At 52.6% G+C, this 17,778-nt stretch overlaps 1 protein-coding gene across 3 annotated transcripts; it reads right to left on the bottom strand.

Moving 5' to 3' along the window:
• Window positions 1-6,256: 6,256 nt before the first annotated feature.
• On the bottom strand, window positions 6,257-16,947 carry CDCP2 (CUB domain containing protein 2). 3 transcript variants are annotated; one of them, XM_054073285.1, is made up of 7 exons: window positions 16,825-16,947; window positions 14,648-14,777; window positions 12,551-12,944; window positions 12,125-12,469; window positions 11,285-11,638; window positions 8,351-8,529; window positions 6,257-8,147 (listed from the first exon to the last, which is right to left on the bottom strand). In XM_054073285.1, exons 1-7 carry the CDS (start codon window positions 16,836-16,838, stop codon window positions 7,833-7,835), a joined length of 1,731 nt encoding a protein of 576 aa, XP_053929260.1. In that variant the 5' UTR covers window positions 16,839-16,947; the 3' UTR covers window positions 6,257-7,832. The 3 variants fall into 3 exon arrangements, with proteins under 3 accessions (XP_053929260.1, XP_053929261.1, XP_009558971.2); XM_054073286.1 differs by having other exon boundaries at window positions 12,551-12,898; XM_009560676.2 differs by lacking the exon at window positions 16,825-16,947 and adding an exon at window positions 16,652-16,767 and having other exon boundaries at window positions 12,551-12,898.
• Between the last annotated feature and the right edge of the window lie 831 nt (window positions 16,948-17,778).

Genomic DNA, 17,778 nt, shown 5'->3' with positions numbered 1-17,778 from the left:
GTGAATTCAATCAGAGCAGAAAAGTGCCGAGAATCCTACTTGTGCTTTAGCTTTTGTATGCTCTGTGTAGGAACAAATCAATAGCTCCTCCAAGTCTAGAAACAAATAATCCCCTTTTGGGAAGCCAAATCAAGTCCTGATTAAAATCATAGAATCATTATACTGGAAAAGACATTTGAGATCGTTGAGTCCAACCATACCTGTCCACTACTACACCATCCCTGAGCACCTCATCTACCCGCTGTTTAAACACCTCCAGGGGTGGTGACCCAACCACCTCCCTGGGCAGCTGTTCCCATGCCCAATAACCCTTTCTGGAAGAAATTTTTCCTCATGTCCAATCTAAACTTCCCCTGACACAGCTCGAGGCCATTCTCTCTTATCCTATCACTTGGGAGAAGAAGCCAACAGTCACATCTCTACAACCTCCTTTTAGGTAATTGTAGAGAGCGATGAGGTCTCCTCTCAGCCTTCTCTTCTCCAGGTTAAACAACCCCAGTTCCCTCAGCCGCTCCTCATAACCCTTGTTCTCCAGCCCCTTCACCAGTTTTGTCACTCTTCTCTGGACACGCCCCAAGGCCTCCATGTCTTTTTTTATGGCGAGGTATGAGATTGAACAGTGGGGAAAGTTTCTTCACCAAAAGGGTTATTGGGCACAGGAACAGCTGCTCAGGGAGGTGGTTGGGTCACCATCCCTGGAGGTGTTTAAACAGTGGGTTGATGAGGTGCTCAGGGGTGGTTTAGTAGTGGACAGGTACAGTTGGACTCAATGATCTCAAAGGTCTTTTCCAACCCAGCGATTGTACATTCTGGCGTTAAACACCAAACCTCTCAGGAGACCACCCCAAGGAGCAGCAAACTTGCTCTTGCTGCAGGCCCACAGACTGCCCTCACTGATTCCCCAGGGACAGTCACTAAGGTAACCGTAAAGCCCTGTTTGGGGAAAGGATGCAGGTTTGAACACAAAGAACACATTAGGGAAGCCGAGCCATTCCTGAGGGAAGGGAAAAATAAAAAGCCAAAGCAGGATTGGAGGGGGACTTACAGCTACGTTCCCAGCTGTGCCCTGGCACAGGACTTGGGCTGGCCAGGCAGCGCTGCTAAGGGCCAGGCTCATGCTGAGGCCACCAGTTGTACCAGCCCTGGTGCCCGGAGCTGCCTCGTGCTCATCCTGCGTGGGGAACAAGCAGCTGTCCCCCGGCTGGTGCCACACTTGGCTGCTCCCCGGGTCTACACACCACCGCTTTTGGAGCAGGGGGATTTCAGGGAGGATAGAGGACACAGGGTACGCTCCCAGCCATGGGGTATTTTTGGGAAGAAGGTAAAAAAACCCCAAGCTATTCACCAAAGCAGCAGAGTTCATGCCTACAGAGGGGGTGCAATGCTGCATGCCACCAGTGCCACTCAGAGATGTGGGGTTCAGCTGCATCCCTGGCTTCCCAAGTGTCACAAGTGAGCTCTTTCTCTGCACTCGTCTCACCCAGACTGTGAGACTTGCCTATAAAAAATTCAAATCCACAAACAGGCCTCTGAGCAGAGGAATAAAAGGAGAGGGAAGAAATAACTGGTGAGAGCTGTGAGAATCCCTTAAATACATTTACCCTCTCTTTCTCAGCATGTGCCTGACTTCGGGGAACACAGCAGCTGCTTCATCTACAATGTGAGGCTGGACACCACCAGTCTTGATGATTCACTGCAAGATCATAGAGGTGAATGGCTTCTGGGGCAAGTGGAGCACCACGGCCAGGGTGAACTCACGGTCTCCACAGTAGCCCTTCCCTCTCTGGGAGCAGCTGGCATCACCGTAGAAAGCTTTACTGTGTACTATATAGAATAAACCCCTTGCCTGCTAAGGGGTGAGCACACAGCTGGCACTCAGGAACCTTTTATCTTTCTTTCTGCAGCCACCAAGGTAAAACACTGGCTGTTTATTTTCATTTTAAGAGAAAGAGGTGAATCAGCAGAACCTCACTGCATCCCTTGGGCCACATAAATCTCAAGCGAGCAGAGTGTGCGATGCCTCTGCATAAGAAATCATCAGAACATCCTTTGTTTTTTCCAGGCATGGAAACCTAGGATCTATAAAACATTCCGGAAAGGAGAGGGATCTGAGCTATATGTCACAGCTGAAGCATTGCTTTGGAAAGGAGAGGCCCCTCAAGCAACCAGCTCCTGCACAGTGACCCCCCCAGGGCTGGGTTTGCAGTCCCTGGCCTGCAGCATCTGTTTGCCTGCAACAGCAGAGGCAGACCTGGTGTTCTGAGCTCGCGTGAAAAATCAAGCAGCCACCCCTTAATTACAGTGCAGCAGCCAGAGGGGCCTCAGCCCTCTCCCCACATCAGCAGCCCAATGGTACATGCAGCCAGGCACAAGCAACCAGAGAGCCCTGAGCCCCACGTGGCTCTGCAGTGACAGACCCGGTGTCCCTGGGGCTCTCCAGCACAGGCACCAAGGGGTCACCCAGCCCTGAGCGATCCCCAGAGCTCACTCAGCTGCAGTACTGCTCACCTTCTCACCTCCCTCATGTCAGGTGGCTCCAGGGGACTGGAGAGCGAAGATGCCAGCTCACCCCTGACTGCATTGTGCTCCTTCCCAAGCCCACAGAGCCCTGCCTGCCTGCCCACACCTTTGAAGGCATCAGAAAGACTCCAAGCAAGCCTGGGCACAGCTGTGTCCGGTTTATATCTCCAGGAGAGTATTCCAGCCCTGGGGCTTCTCACGCCATCAGAGCATGACTGCCCACACCTGAATGGGTTTGCTCCAGGTGGGATCTTCTGAAACTGTCAGACCCTCATGTTGTGGATCGTGACACCACGTGCTTGCTAGGAGCCCTGGTGGGATGCTCCATCCTGCCCAGCGCCCCAGGGCCAGTCCCGTGCGCCCGGGCAGGGGGACCAGGGTCATGTGCCAGCAGCAGTGCCCGTTTTGGGGCTCTTTGACCATTGTTGCACTTGCCCAATGCAGCAGCACAAAAGCACAGTGCCAATCAGCACATCCTACCATTGCGACACACCAAGAAAACCTTCCCAGTAAATAGAGAAAATGCAGAGAGCAGGACTGGGATTTTTAGGATATTTTAGTCCAACTTCTCTCCAGTAGAAACGATTCCCCCAGGGAGGGAGAGGAATAAACCAACCAATCTCCTGGGGGGTTCTTCCAGTCCTGTTTTCTATGATCTACAATTTTCACGGACCATTCTTCATCAGATTTGCATATAGGCATTTGCAGAGAGATAACAGAGGCTCTTGCTTGCGTGCAACAGTGAAGTCTTTGTCTGCTCCAGAGGGACAGGACTCCACATCCATAAGCAAAGCCAGGAGATGGGGTGGCTGCATTCAGATCAGTGCAATCAAATCATCAGGCTCTAAATAAATAATCAGATGAGTAATGGGAGCTCTGCCTGTGCTCGCTGCTCTCCCTGCCTTCATGGGAAGCGTCAGGCAAACGCAAAGGAGGGAAACTGAGGTCTGATGTGTGACGACCATGGGCACAGTGGGTGGGAGGGAGTGCTGGTTATGGATTCCTGCTCCAAAGGCAGCAACAAGTCCTCCCCACATAATTCTGGCTGGGCTCTCCTCTTGCCACAGCTCTTGGTGGAGGCCCTCCGCAGGAGTCTGCTGTCTCTGCATCAGTTTCACCAGGCTCTTCCCTCCCTGAGTGTTATGTTAAAGCTCAGTTTGGTGTAAAGGTAGGACTGCTGGCAGGTGGGGATTTTCCCTGCCGGGTGAGGTAAACAGAACTCTGCTGCTGTGTATCTATTCGCAGTGCATCTCACTGTCTTTCACACAAGAAAAGAGACCTGCGCAGTTCCTCTCTCCAGGCTGTGTCTTTGCATCCTCCCTCTCCCTGGCTGCATTCTCTTCCCAGCCCGGGCAGTGCCCAGCTGGGGGACTTTGCACCCACTCACCAGGGATCTTCTCCCCTCCCAGCCGTCCTAATGCAACATCCCATGCTGCTGAGCTCTTCGCCTGCAGGAGTGAGGACAAGCGTGCTTGCCGAAGAAGAATTGCCGTGGGTGCCACCGCTGTTCTGGTCCATGGCATGGCCGTGCTCAGCAGAGCAGGCAGCGGCAGGAAAACCCTCTGGGCCACAGAGGTGTCCCTTGATCCACTTCTGCCAAGCTTTGGTTGCATTGAGGAGATTGGATGAACATAGATTTCTTATTAAAATTAATTTGCACATCTGGAATAACTCCAGCTCCTGGATACACCTCTCTTTTCTCCTCCTGGCCTCTTTCCGTTAGCTCTCCCTGCAGCTCTGGCTCATTTTGTATCACATCACTAATCATGGGTAGAAACGAGCCGGTGCCTCCCCAAGCTCCACTCTGTGCTGGGTGTCCCTGTCACAGCTGGCTGGAGGTAGGAGCCAGCTGGGCTGTGGGAAAGGCAAGGGACAGCTCTGGGAGTCCTCAGCGAGCCCTTGCCCCAGAGGAGAAACTACAGCCTCTCCTTACTGTGCTGAGGAGCTGAGCGAGCATGAGCACACTGCACAGAGCCCCATTGATGGGTGAAGGTCACCTGAGGCTGGAACAGTGACAGCTACAAGGGGCTTTTGTCCTGGGTGGGATGGGGACTGGGAAGGGGACATGCAGTCACTGCTGCCAGGTCTTTCTGCGCACCGGTGTGGGATGCTGGGGCTGTCCTGCTCTGGGACTGCATCTCAACCAGCAGCATCACGCTTATGGGCTGCCTGCAGCGCCTGGGAAAAGGGTGCTGGGGAGGGGTCCCCCAAACATAGGGGCAGGGGCAGTTGGGGAAGCTATTCGGTGATTTGGGGAGTGGCGGGTGTGGAGAGAAGCAGGGTAAACCAGCTGGGAGCACGTTTTTTCTGGGAAATCCAGAAGGGTTTATTACCAGCAGCACAGGGATGGGAGGCTTGGCAAAGCCATGGGCATGCTGTTGCCATTTTGGATGGAAACTGGTCCTGCGTTAACTGTGGAGATGTGGTGCTCCCACATCCCAACCACTGAATCAAGAGGACAGTTGGGGCCCTAAACTCGAGAGTTGTCCCCATGACATCCCCTTTGCCTCATGACGCCAGCATGGCTCTAATTTGGGTCTTCACACTTGGTGATGTTGGTTACCTGAGAGCATGGAGGACACCTGGCCAGCGCTGGTGGTGACAGCTCCAGGTTTTTTGCAGAGGCAGCTTCCCAGGGAGTGAAATTTGGACCAGAAAGGGAGGGCCTTGTATATCAGGGAAGATGCAGTTTAACAGTGGATGTCAGTGAGCAGAATCCTGTGGCGCAGGGGAAGACTGGATGCCAGAACTTAACGGAGAAAATGAGAGGCTGAGAACACTGGATCATGGCCAGAGGATGAAGCGATGGTGCTCAGTGAGCAGAGGAGGCTTTCCTTGCTCCAAGAGTGATGACCAGCTCAAGTAGCTACACAGCCTTGCTCTGCCTCGTGCTCTTACAGCATCCTCAGGTCTTGTTAATCACCTGGATATTGTCCTGTGGGGCCAGGAGTGCTGGGGAGACCTTTGGCTGAGGGGAGTGGACCTGCTCCTGCAGTGCCAGTCCTGCATCCCAAGGGATACATGCAGCCAAGTGCACCTGGGGATGCTCAGGCAGCTTCAGACCAGAACCAGAGCTGGAAACCCTCCCTGGGGGTGAGTGCAGCAGTGGTCCATATTGCTGCTGGACTCTGGGACCAGGTCCAACTCCTTGTTTGAGTGCAACATCAACAGATCTCTAGAAAAGCCTCCATTGCCCTGCAAACTGCAGGGTGCCAGGGGTGCCAGCTGGGCGAGGAGGTGCCTGTCCTGTGGGCGAGGGGCTGGATGCTGCTGGGTGCTGTGGGCTCCCTGCCAGGCACGAGCGGCTGCAGAATTCACCTGTTTCAGCAAAATCTGGGCTGCCAGGAAGGTTAATTATGTCTCTTAGTTTCTTCAGTTGTCAAGTCTTATAACTATTGTATCAAGCTGACAGTTATATACCTAGCAATTAACTGGCAGCAAGGTTCTGCAGGCAGCAGGGGGGTCTGGCCTTGTTTCCCATCTATGTACACAACACACTCTCAAACTGTTGCCTTAATGGAGCTTAACAGTGCTGGCAAATATTTCACTCAGAAATCTTGTATTTGCCCAAGTGTTGCACCAACAAACACTGAATCAATCAGGGCTCTGATAAAGAAGGCTTTTTGTCAGGAGGCATGCGCAGATTTGTGCTTTCTTCCCTCCCCAGATACCCTCTTAGGCATCCACAGGCTGGTGCTAACCAGGAGGAAAAGCCTCTTGATCACCATCCTTTTCTTTTATTGCTGCTTCCTCTGATGCTCAGCAGCAGGTACACACCTATTCCAGTAGCCACAGGAAGCAGGACTTTGGCCAAGGAAGCCTTTCACCTATGGGACTCTCCCATCAGCCTCTGTTAAAAATCCCACAGGTGGATTCCGCAGCAAGTGCAGCGCGATGCTGTCACAGGAATAGCCAGGATCCTCCTTAGAGCCGATTCCCCTAGAGAGGTAGTGCTGCCAAAAAAAGGGCTTCTGTATTAGTCACTGCTCTCAACTTCAATTTTTTTTGCCCTTAAATGACCACATTTGGACATTTTAAGATATCTCACAGCACCACAGTGTGCCCACAGGGTGGGCAGCCTCTCTGTCAGGCTCCCAGGGTTGCACTCACCGTGTTTCTGCAGTGCAATTTCACATTGGCTTTGCCATACGCTGGCTTTAACCCATGCCCGGACAAACACAGGATGCTCTGCTATAGACACCCACTGTGTGATGCCTAAAGGAAATTTCCTTTACCTTGGTCGGGCACAAGAGGCAGGTGGGGGTTATTTGACTGTGCAAAAGTTAGTAGCAACAGGGTTCTTTGGGAGGAACCCAAGTTTCCTTTGGAAGTGCAGGTGACCACAGGACTCCTATTTTCATGTCTTTATCTGCTGAGCTCACTTTCTGTGGGGACTAAGGGTGCAGGTTTGGCATCACTGAGATCCCAGGGGAGCCCCTCCTGCCAAGGCCATATTTACAAGGTTACTAAAACCTCCCTGCTTCAACGTCTCTCCAGGCTCCACATCATCACAGCCTGCGAAGCCCCAGCAGGATTTTCTCATGGTTTTAGAATCCAGGAGTGATGCTGGTACTGAGTTCACAGCAGTGGATGCCTGGATTTTCTGGAAAGGAGGAAAACACAGAAGAGAAGAGAGATCATTCTCCTTCTCCCCAGCTGCTGGTGGCTGAAGCACTGAGGTGGGTCCTGCAAGAAAAAGGTAGGTTAGATGATATGCGAAGATCAAATGAGGAGCTCCAGGGCATGGCCAATGTGTCTCATCACGTTGCCCACGGACATTCAGAAACATCACATCTACACGAGCTACATCTATACTTGTCAAGTGGAGATACCTATAATGCAGCCCTAAGGTAACCCTGCCACGGGCAGGAGTGTGGAAAACATTTGTTGGGAATATTGTTATATTTGGGGATGGTTTGTACCTTCAAGCATTCAGCTAGAAATAATTCACAGGATGATTTGCAGCCATCAGCAAACAACATCACTTTCCGGAAAGCAGCAGCACCGGAGGGAAAACAAATTGAAGCAGGTGCGGGAAGAGTTAGGAAGCGCAAGAATTGCATTCTTGAGCCAAATGGACAGATTGAGACAGAGGGAAACAAATTGGGAAGAGAAATGTCTGTCTATTGCCCAGATTTTTCAGGCGCTGAGAGGAGGTGGAGGTTGGGTTCAGGCTCTGTGTTGAGGCCTGGGAAGTGTGTCTTTGAGCAGCTGTGTTAGATATCAGCCTGGGGTAAGGTTGTATTTTGGGGTGTGTTTCCATGCTGGGAAGGGCGTGGATTGCAAGCCCTGGAGATCTGGGGAGCAGCTTCCTACAGAAGCACCAGCCCCACCACTGCAACGACCATGAGGAGCCCGGCCAGGATGCAGATGCTGATAAAGACAATGTCGCTGGTGTCTTGGGTCCTGATTTCACGTGAGTCCATTGCTCCCCCGTCCCGCTGCTGGACATCCACCAGGTTTTCTGCCTGCCTGACCCTGGATGGGTCAGGGCTAGCGATGAGGTTCACTGAGGCTTCCTTCCTCTTTGGCTCACACTGCACCTCATACTGGTGGATATCTTCCTGGTCATCTGCTGAAAAATCAATGTAGAGGGTGCTGACGATCACAGATGTGTTGTTGCGTTTCTGCAAGAGAGGGGTTGCAGCTCATCAAGGCTTTGTGCAGCGCATTTGCACAGGGGTTTGGAAGACAGTTGGCTATGAATCAGACCAGCATCTACTGGGAAGATGGGGGAGGGACTGGGTATTGCCCTCCACAGCCAGTGTGACTGGCATGGGGCTAAGTGCTTACTCAGCTTGTTTTAAATGCAAGGTAGCTGACCACTTACCTGGGATTCAGTGCCGCAGGTGTCAAACCTGGTATGGATTTTAAAGTTCCCACCAACCACATGAGCTGCACAGGAGGGTGTCCCCAGATAAACTCTATTCCTCCCCAGCTGGGCCAAGGACTGCACAGGGATCTGGATATGGAAGTCTGTCCGGGTACAGCTGACATTCATGGGCACAACTGTTGAGACACAAAACAAGGTCCACGTGAAGTGCTGTTGGGAGGGAGTTTCCCCAGGCTGCAGCAGCTCAGTGCAGCACCACAGCCGGTGTCAAAGTGTGCTCTCCCCATCAGACACAAAGCAGGTGACTGATGGTGCCAGGACTAGCAGGGACTCATCAGCCCTATGCGTTTTTTGTATGTTTTGCAGTACCTGGCCTTGCTGCTGTAGGATTCATATGATGAGATGATTGTTGAGGGAAAAAAAAAGAAGCAGAAATGCAGAAAGCATTATTTTATATATTAGCATTTTAACCCTGCCCTGTGCCGAGGTCAGACAGGGTTGACTCTCAGGCACTGCCCTGCTTTCTGCCCTGGGGAGAGACCGCACCGCCAAACCTCTTGAGCCTCGTACTTCTTCCCAGGTCTCTGAGTGACACTGAGTGCCATCACAGGCGACACCATCATGCTGTCACTTCCATAAGCAAAGGAGGATTTACCCTGTGAGAGCAGCCGCTCTCCATCATTGCAAAGCCAGCAAAACATCTGAGTTGCTGCCCAGGATTAGATCATGAGAGCTTTGCTGACGGCTTGCTGTGTGCACAGAGCTCTCCTACACACTACAACAACCCTGTGAGAGAGACTCTTACAGTGATGAAAGGGAGGAGACACGTGTCTGGGAGACCCTGCCCTGGAGCGATGGAGCTGATTGGCTGCTGCATGGTCCCCAGGCAAGGGTGAGCCCGATCCCTGGCCCCAGGGGATCCTTCTGGTGGACAGCCCAGCCTAGTTCCTGTCCTAAGCATCATCAGCACTCCACCATTCCTGGAACATTATTTTTTTGTGGGGTGCTGGTGTACAGCGCATGGAGGGAGCTGCTGTTGAACTGCCCATGATGCTGAGAAGAGGAGCGAGTACATGCTCCCTCTAGTACTGTATTTGGCCCCTCTGGATGCAGAAAGCATCCATGCAGGGAAAGAAGCAGGGAGAAAAATACCCCCTTTTTAAAGTTAATTCTTGCTCAGCTTTAACTGACCACTTGGGCAGTATGAATTATTCCAGCTCCCTCTGAATCTTTGCCTTATGAAACTGGTAAGACACAATAAAATCAATATGAAAAAAATAGTGTCACTTTGCTCCACTTAGTGCATTATAAAACCATTAGAAGATTTACCAAATAACTAAAGTGCATTACATCAGGAGGAGCAGGAAGAGAAAATGGATCCTCTCGCCTGGCATGAAGGCTTTTGCTCAAATGGTCATAAATCACAAACGCCTGGCCCAGGTCTTGCCCTTTTGTGGGCCCAAACGGTAAATATCCACATGGATGAAGAGCTGTGGATGTGGTTGTGGAGGCTGAGGTTACCATTTGCCACTGAGGATTCCCAGGGAAGCTGGTGGGGGAGAGAAGCTGGCACCTCCCAGTGAGAGCGGCCGCTCTCCTGGCAGGGCGCTGGCAGTTGGACGTGCCACACAGGCTGCTAATTGCAAGCAGGTGCCCGAATCGCCAGGCAACCATTGCAGGCAGCCCTAGCTTTATGGAGAGAGCTTGGTTTCATATCCAAGCTTTTGTCCTTCCCCAGCACACATCTGGCAGTGTTTACTGGGGAATGTGGGAGCCTCATGCAGCTGGGAGAAGAAGTCATGTTCCTCTCCGTGATGGTGCTTCCCCTTACTCTTCAGCTGGCTTCCCATGTATGTGTGAGCTCCTCTGTTGGGAATGGGATTTCTCCATGACCAGACACAGTGAAGCCAATATTTCTGCCCCTGTCTACTTCTGTAAAACAGGAAGAAATAAGCAGCATAGACAGGGATAGACCTGCTGTGCACATTAAACCCTACTAGATGTCTGGCACAACCTCTCTTCCTCCACAGGCTGCAGAGGACCAGAACAAAACTCCATCCCATTTCTTACTCTTACAGCCACACAACCCCAAATCCTGTCTGCTACACTGAAAACAAAGAAGGATTTTGCTGCTGAGGGATAAAAGCTCGTCCACTCAGGGCCAGCCACCCCCAGGTGCTATGCCACTGGCCCAGCAGCTCTGCTCTGGCTCCAGCCCGCCGGTGAGGCTGCCCCCGTCTGAATCATCCCTGACAAACAGGTCAGCTCAGATGTACTTATATTGAAATACAATGAACACCATAAATTCAATGGCTTTTGAGGTGCAAAGGTTGGCAAGAACACAAGAGAGGTTACATGCCACTCCTCCACACCATCTGTAGACACACTGGCTGGGACACAGGGCACACTGGCATTGGCGAGGTGCTGGGCAAGGCGGGCCAAATGGATTTGGGAGCACCATGCCCTGGGGTTTATGCCATTCAAGTGTTGCTGTGGTGTAGGAGACCCCACAGTTCATATCTATCTGTTCAGCCATGTGCCGGCAGGGCTGGAGCATCCTGGGAACATGGGAACAGAGTTGTGATGCTTGAGCTGGTCACCTCCCATGGAGTTTTGGTCTCCTAAAAGCCCCACGGGTTTTCTCTCCTTGATGCTCTGAGAGAGTAGCAGGAGTATGGCAGTGGCAGAGACATGGGGAGGAGAAGCTGGAAAACATCTCCTGAATACTAAACACAACGTGGAACATGTGCATCTTGCACTGTGCAAGGGCTGGAGCTCACCCATTGCATCTTTTCCACCCAATCCCTGAAGAGCCACATGCTCTGTTCGTGCAGATGAGTATCTTCACCACATGTCCTTCCAGAAATTACATGGTCTTGGGCACATCCCAATAGAAAAAAAACATTAAGCAGCACCCAGGTGAGACCTTACCTCCCACGTAGGCGATGGAGAAGCCCCTCTTGGCTATGTTGCGGTCAGTGTGGAGTACCAGCAGCAGCTGGTTGCTGTGGGAGGTGACAGGCACCAGGCTATCCCGCCCGCACCACTGCCCCAGCAGGGACCCATTCTCAGTGTTGCCGTCGAAGGCAGCCAGGTGGTCATAGTCACAGCTGCCCGTCAGGCTGCTCCGGCCCTCCAGCTCCATGTCCAAGAAGAAGACCTTCACCCGGTAGCCTGGGGGAAGCTGGATGGTCCACTGGCACTTGAGGTTGTTGGGGTAGAAGTTGGGATACCGGGGGCTGGAGAAATTCCCTTTGATGGTGGTGAACACCTCCTGACACTCACCTGCTCAGGTAAAAAGAGGGAAAGAAAAAGTGGAGGTAAACCTGAAGTCCCCTGGTTGTGGACAAGCTGGTAGCTGAGCAATCACTCATTTTACTGTTAAGGCATGCTCTGCCCTCCATCTCACTGCTCCCCTGCCTTGTGTACAGCTGATGACGTCCCATCAATTTTGTGGGACGGCAACACCCAAGGTGGCAAAAGCCTTACAAGAGCATATGGGAAAACCCCCAGGGAATGGCATGAGGAAAGGTGAAGGGCAGCTCTTGCTCAAGAGAAAGACAACCCAAGGCCTGGGATAGCCACAATTGATGGCGTTTGCACTACGTGGTAGTTTACACTTCACACCATCATTTCATGAGCTCTCCCCAAAGGGCTCTCCTCTGCTGTCATCTCCTCTTGCTGCTGCAGGGGGGAAAGCATCATCACTACCACCTCAGGGACCCATTCCCATGTCCTTCCCACCACCCCACTACCCTGAGACCCCCTCACCTGAGTAGAAATGGGCTTTGAAGCCTCTGCCGCCGATGTTGAAGTCCGACTTGAAGAGGATAAGGAGGTGCGGGGTGGAGGAGATGGTGCGAGGTGGGCGGGTGCTGCCGCAGTAGCGTCCCAGGCGTGGGGCAGCAGCAGTGGGGCCATCAAAAAGGGCCACATAGTCGAAGATGCAGCCCTGTCCCCCCTCCACCTGGAAGTCAGTGAACACCAGGGTGAGGGGTCCACTGCCACCAGCTCCCCCAATCCTCCAGCGGCACTCGGCATCATTGGGGTAACTCTCAGGGTAGCGAGGGCTGGTGATCTCCCCAGACAGCCCTGTCAGCTGCCCACCACAGGCATCTGCAAGGAGGCATGGATGATGAGGATGGTGGGGGAGGACAGATGAAGGGATGCTCCACTACCACCATCCCTCTTCACTACCTTTCTGGTAGGCAGCGGTGAAGCCACGCTTGGCCACGTGACGGTCAGAGTGGAAGATGACAGCCATGACATGCCAGGCAGAAGAGAAGGATGGCGGAGGGTTGCAGCCACAGAAGGTGCCCAGGAGGTTGCCCTGGTCTCGGGTGTCCCCATTGTAGACCTGGAGGTAGTCATAGGCGCAGGCAGCATGGTACTCCAGTTCAAAGTGGCTGAAGGAGAGCAGGACAGAGGAGCCCTCGGCCACCACAATCAGCCACATGCACTCCGTCTCATAGGGGTATGGTCTTGGGAAATTGGGGCTGGAGAAATTGCCGGAGGGTGCTGAAAGCACCCCTCCACATTTGATGCCTGGGGGACACAGAGGTTGATGTGATGTCCTCTTTCTAGGAGAAACCTAAAAGGATGGAGACAAGATGCACAGCGCCAGCACCACCCCACCACTGGCACTACTGAAACACCAGTGCACTGCAAATCCCCCTGGGACCTGTCCACCCCTTCTCCCCGGAGAACATGTCCCCTCATCACTTTTCATGCCTCTGTGTAACCTTCTTCTCCCCTCACCACCTCCAAGCTGCCTGCGGTGTGGCTGGAACAGGGCTCGGCCGTGCCCACGAGCTTGCCCTGCCAGCAACAGCATGGTGTCCTCTTCTATTTATTGCTGGGAAAAAGACAGTAGGAAGCAAGTTCTAAAGGCTCATCAGTTCCAGGCTCACCACTGCCCTGGCTACCCAGCTTTGTGCCTCCTGATGACATTCCCTTCATATAATGGTGGTATCGATGAATTCAAGCCAGGAGACATAGGGGTGAACGGCTCAGTGCGCTTAACCATGAGTTATGCAAGTATGAATCGATTTCCTAACAAAATCTTTCTACTGAGACATGGTTATTCTGAGAGAAGGCGGAGGGAGAGACAGCTGCCACCTGCCCCTTGGTCTGATTAGGGTTGGGGTGAAGGGGCTGATATAGTGGGCACATACATCATGTCTGGGAGGGACACAGACCCCGTGTAGCCTCCGGGGGACACGTGCAGTTTCCCAAGCGGGCTGGGCGCTCACAGTTATCAATCTGGGCCAAGTATATTGCAAATCGATAGTCAGCCAGCGCACATTGCTTTTCATCACGCTTGCTGGTGTAGTGACCTCCCAGTAAGGGGGGAGGGAGTCCTGTGGATGCCTGTGATGCAGCACCGCAGCAAATGGGTAAGGGAGAGCCTGTGTGTGTTGGCACAAGCAGCAGAGCTGGACAGATCTAAAATCACCTTGCTAATTGTTAGGCAGAGGTAACAAAGTAATGTGGGCTGGTACAAAAGGAATAATGTTATCGAACCAAATACCCAAGAGGGGAACCTGCAGGAGGGGTGAGTAGCCACGGAGCAGGCGCACTGATGGATTAAGGGCTGGGTGCTTTGGGGTGCTCAAGGAAGCCCAGGTGGGTGCAAGCAGGGGGTAAGCAGGCAGCACCAGGGTGGCCGCTTGCCCCTCAGGAGCACTCGCACCAGAGCCAGGGGTGGGTTTTGATCTCCTTTTGTGAGATAGGACCCGCCGTTTTCAGGAAGGGGTATTGCTCATTAGCTGATTTACCGGGCTGACCTGGCCCACCCTGTCCCCCAAATTACCATGTTGTCTGCTAATCCTGGCATGCATCAGGGGGAGTGTTTTATCCGGGTAAGGTGAGGGGTTCATTACATGCACAGCAACATACACATGCATACATACATTCACATATAAATGTGCGTATATATACATCTACATAAGCATGTGCAACTCCAGAAGTTAAGAAAGGCTTCAGCAAAGCACAACAGGACAATTGCTACCTGCAGTCTTCTATAAAACAAGCACAAAGCAGAAACTCAAGCACATGGCAGCGTCCTGTACTTGCTGCGACGCACAGTAACTACAGACCCCAGCTCCTTTCCTCAGGCCAAGCTGGGCAGACCCTGGCCTCTGCGAGCCACTCACCTTGTGCAGGCTGAAAGCTGGGACCCGCTCACACCCCAGTGCCACAAGCAGAGCCTACAAACAGCCCTCTCCTCCCCAGGGACCACAGATGCCTGTCTGGCCCTGGTGACTCCACCAGGAACTGGGACGGGGCTCTTACCTCTGCTGGGAGCATCCCCGAGAGCGCCACACAGCACGACCAGTGCGGCCAGGCAGCCCACCCCCATGCGCCCCATCGTCCAGCTGGCGAATATTCCCTCACCAGTGCCCGAGTATCCTTTAGGAACTGTCTGTTTGGGAGAAAAAAAATAAATAAAGAGAGAAATAAATAAAGAGCGGGAGGACTGTAGAATTAATAGCAGAATGAATAATTCATCGCTTGTTTGAATTAAGAGCGGCAAGGTAACTTGATCTATTCCTCCCTTCCTTCACTCAGTTTTAATGATCTGGATCAAATGTCCCAAGGATTTACACTATACCAGATACCTTGTCAATACACTATATTTAGAAGAGATATTAATGTTTCAGATATGGTGTATAACGGCAGTAAGTCTGGGCTGACAATATGCCCTTAAGGGGCTATGAAAATAATTTAGTTTGCCAGGCGAGGCAGCGAACCAAAATGGGAATTTCAGACTTACCGCGGAAAAGCACCTCAGGAATTAACGTGATTTATACTGCGGCACCCACTGCACAAAGCCAACTGGTGGTAAAGGCCAGAGCAACAGGGAATGGGAATTAAACACAGCCGCATCTCCGCGTCGGCTGCCAGGTCAGCATCCCTGCAGCGAGGGCCCAGGCTCAGCGGGATGCTCAGCCCAGGAAAACGGCAGTCATGAGCACTAAAGATAGCAAATCTCACCTCACCCAAGGAAGATTAGAGATGAGTTGTGACTCAAGGGCAAACCCCATTGATTATTATAGAACCTGCTAAGGCCTTAGAGAATTATCATATTCTTCCATGTTGATTCACGCTTCTTCTAACCCAGGCTCTTGGATGCAACCAGCTGAAGGTAATCAAGCATTTGAGTTCAGGGGGAAAGATGTGCTTCTTCTGCTGTGCCATATTAGCTGGAGAAAGCCCAAACACAGCAGCAGTTCAATTCCTTCCCTCTTTCCCAGGAGGGGAAAGACTTTCCTGCTGCTGTAACCCACACACAGAGGAACGCCAGGAAACAAAAACCCACGAGGGCCTCCCAGCGTGAGGTACCTGTGCTAAAAAAGTCACCTTCAAAGCAGGAGCGAAAGAAGCAGCCAGTATCTGTAAATCTCAGGCGAGGAGACAAGTTGCATTTATTAATTAAGCAATGAGGATCGATGCCTGAGACATTTCCTGTGGGTTAATGATGGGCTGGGAGGAGCTGATGGCCCAAGGTGCAGCTAAGGACCATTAACGCCAACTGGTCATTAATCCACAGGAAATGCTCCATGCCAAGGTCATTAAGTGCCTGCATATATTTATGGGTAATAATAACAATAACAATATTTGTACAGGCTCTCTCCCTGCTGCCTGGCCTGGCTAGAGACACGCCAAGGGCTCGTGGGAGCATCGGGTCACCCCACCAACAGTCCTCCATCCTAAGTCAAGCAGGCAACATCAGGGCCTCTGTCCCAAGGTGTCAGACACTGCATCACCCCAGGAGTAAATGCACATTTGAAAGAGCAGATGCAAGGCAGCCCTCCCTGTCCTGGTGCACACTGCAAAGCTCCCGCTCCAGTGCAGGCTCTGGGAGACTGTTGTGATGCTGCCATATCTCCTTCTGACCTCCCAGGGACTCTGCAGAGCTTAATTAGCTGCTTCCCTCACAGGCTTGGAGAAGAGGTCTATGCCCATGCCTTGTACTGCGTGTGTGTGGGCAGAGCTGACAGCAAAGAGAAAGGAGAGATCTGGCACCATGGCCTGTGGTAGAGAGGCCTCTTGGTATTTCCATAACCGTGGCCCCAGCTCAGCCAGGACAAGTGCTCAGCTCTGCTGGCTATGATCCCCTGGGCTCAGCTCAGGGATAACGTGTTCCCCAGCTTCTCCATTATCGCACAACAGAGCAACACGTTTATCCTCGCCACATCCATCTCCAGCAACATCCACTGTTCTCCAGCCCTTCCACCATCAGCCCCAGTGCCGAGGCACCTCCCAGGATGGAGCCAGCATTCGGGACACCAGTACCTATTCAGCATCTCTTCTCCACCCCTCCAGCTGCGCTCTGTGGTCCCACTTCATGCCGTGCATCAGCGATACCCCCAGGAGACAGGAGGGCCGGGGCTGTGCAGCACAGCAGCTGTGTCCCCTCCCAGGAGACGGCATCCATCAGCCGCCGGCACATCCACCCTTTTTCTGACCTGGGGATGGCCATTCCGTGGCTGAGCCAAGCAGGAGGGTGGAAGGAAGCAGCAGGGGGTGAGATGTGGCAGGGAGAGAACAGAGGAGCCAGGCAGGTCCTTCCGCAGCGACGTCTGGCAGGAGGTGCTCTGGATCAGCCCAGGGTGCTTTGGCTCTGGCCAGGGACATGGTGGGTGACTTCGAAGTGTGCCGTTTCACGGCTGCCTCTATTCCTCTGTGGGCAAATTTATAAATCATGAGTCAAACAGACATTTGATTCATTTAAACAGAAAGGATGTGATCAGGACTGTGAGACTTCAGAGAAGATCAAAGGTTTAAATGCGGTCCCCAGGAGGAACAGGAATTACTTAGGCAGGAAATAATGAGATGAAATTAAGCAGGTATTTAGGCTGCACATGAGGAAGAAGAAAGGAAGCGCAGCCCCTCTCCCAAGCACAGCGCTGCAAAGGCGGCAGAGGCTTTTGCCCGGCAGAGAGGCAGAGTGTGAGTCCCTGCCCTGGCAGTGGACACTCACCACCGCAGGGAGCTCAGGCATCTCCAGCTGTGCAGATCCACACCGTCATCCTCACAAGTGACAGCATCTTCAACATTTTCCTATAAAACTGCCACTGTGGGGTAGTTCCTGGATCTTCAGAGGGAAGGAAACCTCTCCATTTTCCTTTGGTAGGGAAAATCCTGCCTTTCCATCCCACATCCCTGCCTTTGCAGGAGTGCCATGCCAGCCTCTGAAAGGGACTGTCCCCATGGGGAATGGATTGGGAATAAGGGACTTGTGTGAGACCCAGCCTGAGAAAAGACAAAAGGCAGGAGGGGGAAGGGAGAGAAGGGCAGAAAACGGAGAACAAAGTGCCCACAGGAGGTATAAAGTCCCCTTTGAGTTCATACTTCCAAAGACATCATCTCCCCCGCCTCAGAGAATGTCTCACAAAGACCCCTGTCCCCTCCGGCATGGC

The sequence above is a fragment of the Cuculus canorus genome, chromosome 8 (genome assembly GCF_017976375.1).
Source record: "Cuculus canorus isolate bCucCan1 chromosome 8, bCucCan1.pri, whole genome shotgun sequence".
NCBI classification, from domain to species: domain Eukaryota; kingdom Metazoa; phylum Chordata; class Aves; order Cuculiformes; family Cuculidae; genus Cuculus; species Cuculus canorus.
The sequence above is the reverse complement of the archived record's forward strand: the minus strand, read 5'-3'. Positions and strand labels throughout refer to the sequence as shown.

What these genes read in the sequence shown, in the direction of transcription:
- CDCP2 (XM_054073285.1), bottom strand. An exon ending in CACCGCTGCCTACCAGAAAG is followed by an intron (nt 12,470 to 12,550) that starts GTAGTGAAGAGG and finishes GCCTCCTTGCAG; the next exon opens with ATGCCTGTGGTGGGCAGCTG. An exon ending in CCTGCGGCACTGAATCCCAG is followed by an intron (nt 8,148 to 8,350) that starts GTAAGTGGTCAG and finishes CCTCTCTTGCAG; the next exon opens with AAACGCAACAACACATCTGT.